The sequence below is a fragment of the Penaeus japonicus genome, unplaced genomic scaffold, assembly GCF_977035675.1.
Source record: "Penaeus japonicus unplaced genomic scaffold, GWHDUDI00000001_assembly GWHDUDI00000003, whole genome shotgun sequence".
In the NCBI taxonomy this organism is placed as follows: Eukaryota; Metazoa; Arthropoda; class Malacostraca; order Decapoda; family Penaeidae; genus Penaeus; species Penaeus japonicus.
This window is the reverse complement of record NW_028234405.1, coordinates 49,087,105-49,089,134: the sequence shown is the minus strand read 5'-3', so window position 1 is coordinate 49,089,134 and position 2,030 is coordinate 49,087,105. Positions and strand designations below refer to the sequence as shown.

Genomic DNA, 2,030 nt, shown 5'->3' with positions numbered 1-2,030 from the left:
TCTCTCTCTCTCTCTCTCTCTCTCTTCTCTCTTTCCCCCTCTCTCTTCTCCTCTCTCTCTCTCTCTCTCTCTCTCTCTCTCTCTCTCTCTCTCTCTCTCTCTCTCTCTCTCTCTCTCTCTCTCTCTCTCTCTCTCTCTCTCTCTCTCTCTCTCTCTCTCTTTACTCTCTCTCTCTCTTTCTCTCTTTCTCTCTCACTCTCTTTACCTCTCCTTCTCCCCTCTCCTTCTCCCTCTCCCTCTCCCTCTCCCTCTCCTTCACCTCACCCCTCCCTTGCATCTCCCTCCCCTCTCCTCTTTCTCCTTTTCCACTCTTCACTCTCTCTTCCTTTCGCTCCTTCCCTTGCTCGCTCCTTCCCCTCTCCTTCTTCACTCTTTCTCCTTCTTCACTCTCTCTCCTTCCCTTCATTGTTGTTTAGTGCTTTACTGCCTTTTGTGACGTCATCATCTGCTCTCCCCTTGCGTATATTTCAGTTTTTTTTTCTTATTATCATCACAATTTATTGGTTCCACGTTTATCTTCAGTAGCTCCCCTTCAGTTTCGACAGTGTTGGTGAGGACTGTGGCATCTGTCTCTTTTCTGGGTTGTTAGTAGACGCTTGCAACCTGGTGTGACGTCATCACCTTCTCCCCTCGCATTTTTTTTTCCTTTTTTTCTTTTTCTTTTTCTTTTTTATTCTTTTTTTTCTTTTCTTCTTCTTCCTCTTCTTCTTCTTCTTCTTCTTCTTCTTCTTCTTCTTCTTTTTCCGCTTCTGCTTCTTCTTCTTTTTCTTCTCATCTTCACGCTCATTTTGTTTTTATGTGGCATCTGCCTCTTTTGGCTTATTTTCCTAGCAGGTGATTTTTGTCTTCTTATCTTCAAGCTCTCTTTTTATTGGTTCCTCGCTCATATTCACCTTTCCTCCGTTTTATTATTTTCTCTTTTTCTTATTATTTTCCTTTCTTTTATTTTTTCTTTTTCTTATTATTTTCCTTTCTTTTATTTTTTTCTCTGCTCAGCTGATGGTTTATTTTCTTCTTTTCTCTTTTGTTTATTCTCCTTTCTAATTTTTTTTCTGTCTTTCTTTTTTTGCATTTCAAGGTACAGATAGCTGTGTTGTTTTATTGTCTTTTCTCTCATTCTCAATATTTTCTTATTCACTTTCTTGCATCACTCCTCTCTCCTCTCTTTCTTTCTTCGCTCCTTCATCACTCACCCTCTTTTGAATGTCTCCCTACATTCCTTTCTCCTTGTTCTTTTGTCTCACTTGTTTTCCTTCTCTCCTCCTGTTCCCCGCTTTCCTACCCGTCCCTTGTTCCATTCCACTTCGTCCCTTCTCCTTTTTTTTCTCCTTTCCCCCCCCCTCTCTTCCCTCGGCGCTCCGTTTCTTCCTTTTTTTTTTCTTTCTTCTCCCTCTTTCTTCTCATTCCTACTCTCCTTCCTCCGTCCCTCCTACATGTTTTTCTCTTCCTATTATTATCACTATGATGATAATGATGATTGTATTGATGATGATGATCTAGTGGTAATGATGATTATGATAATAAAGACAGGAATGATAATAGTCGGTAATGTCATTAACAAACGTAGTAAGTAGCAACAAGGAAAGAATTAAAGAAGGAAGCAAGGACGATGGTAATAATAAAAGATATATATATCAAATTGGAGTAGATACCCTAGATAGACTGATAGATAAATCAAATAGACATGATAATACCTTAGATACATAGATGATAGAAATTATTAAGAGATAAGTTAATGGGAAAGGTTGATAAATAGATAGATAGAAATATAATAGATAGATGTGATTCTACGGGAGATAGACAGATTATAGAAAGAAAAGAAAGAGATAGGGTAAGGAAAAGGTAGATAGATAGATGTTTGAAAGGAGAATAAATGGATGTAATTGTACGGGTGATAGACAGTTAGTAGAAAGAATAAAGAGAGAATAATTGAAAGATCGGTAGATGATAGGCAGGTGAGATAAATCATGCAGCCGGTAGGACGGGAGGAAATTATATGAGAAGCGAAAGAAGAAAGAATGTCAAGAAAG

The 2,030-nt window shown here is 38.5% G+C and overlaps 1 protein-coding gene across 1 annotated transcript in view; it reads left to right on the top strand.

The window, feature by feature from the left end:
- The window catches only part of LOC122261192 (uncharacterized), an 8,317-nt gene extending 7,705 nt beyond the window's left edge, over positions 1-612 (top strand). Inside the window, exon 4 of the mRNA XM_086535064.1 lies at positions 546-612. Coding sequence (XP_086391190.1) covers positions 546-612 — 67 coding nt within the window. The remainder of the gene's footprint in view (positions 1-545) is intronic.
- The last annotated feature ends 1,418 nt before the right edge of the window (positions 613-2,030 follow it).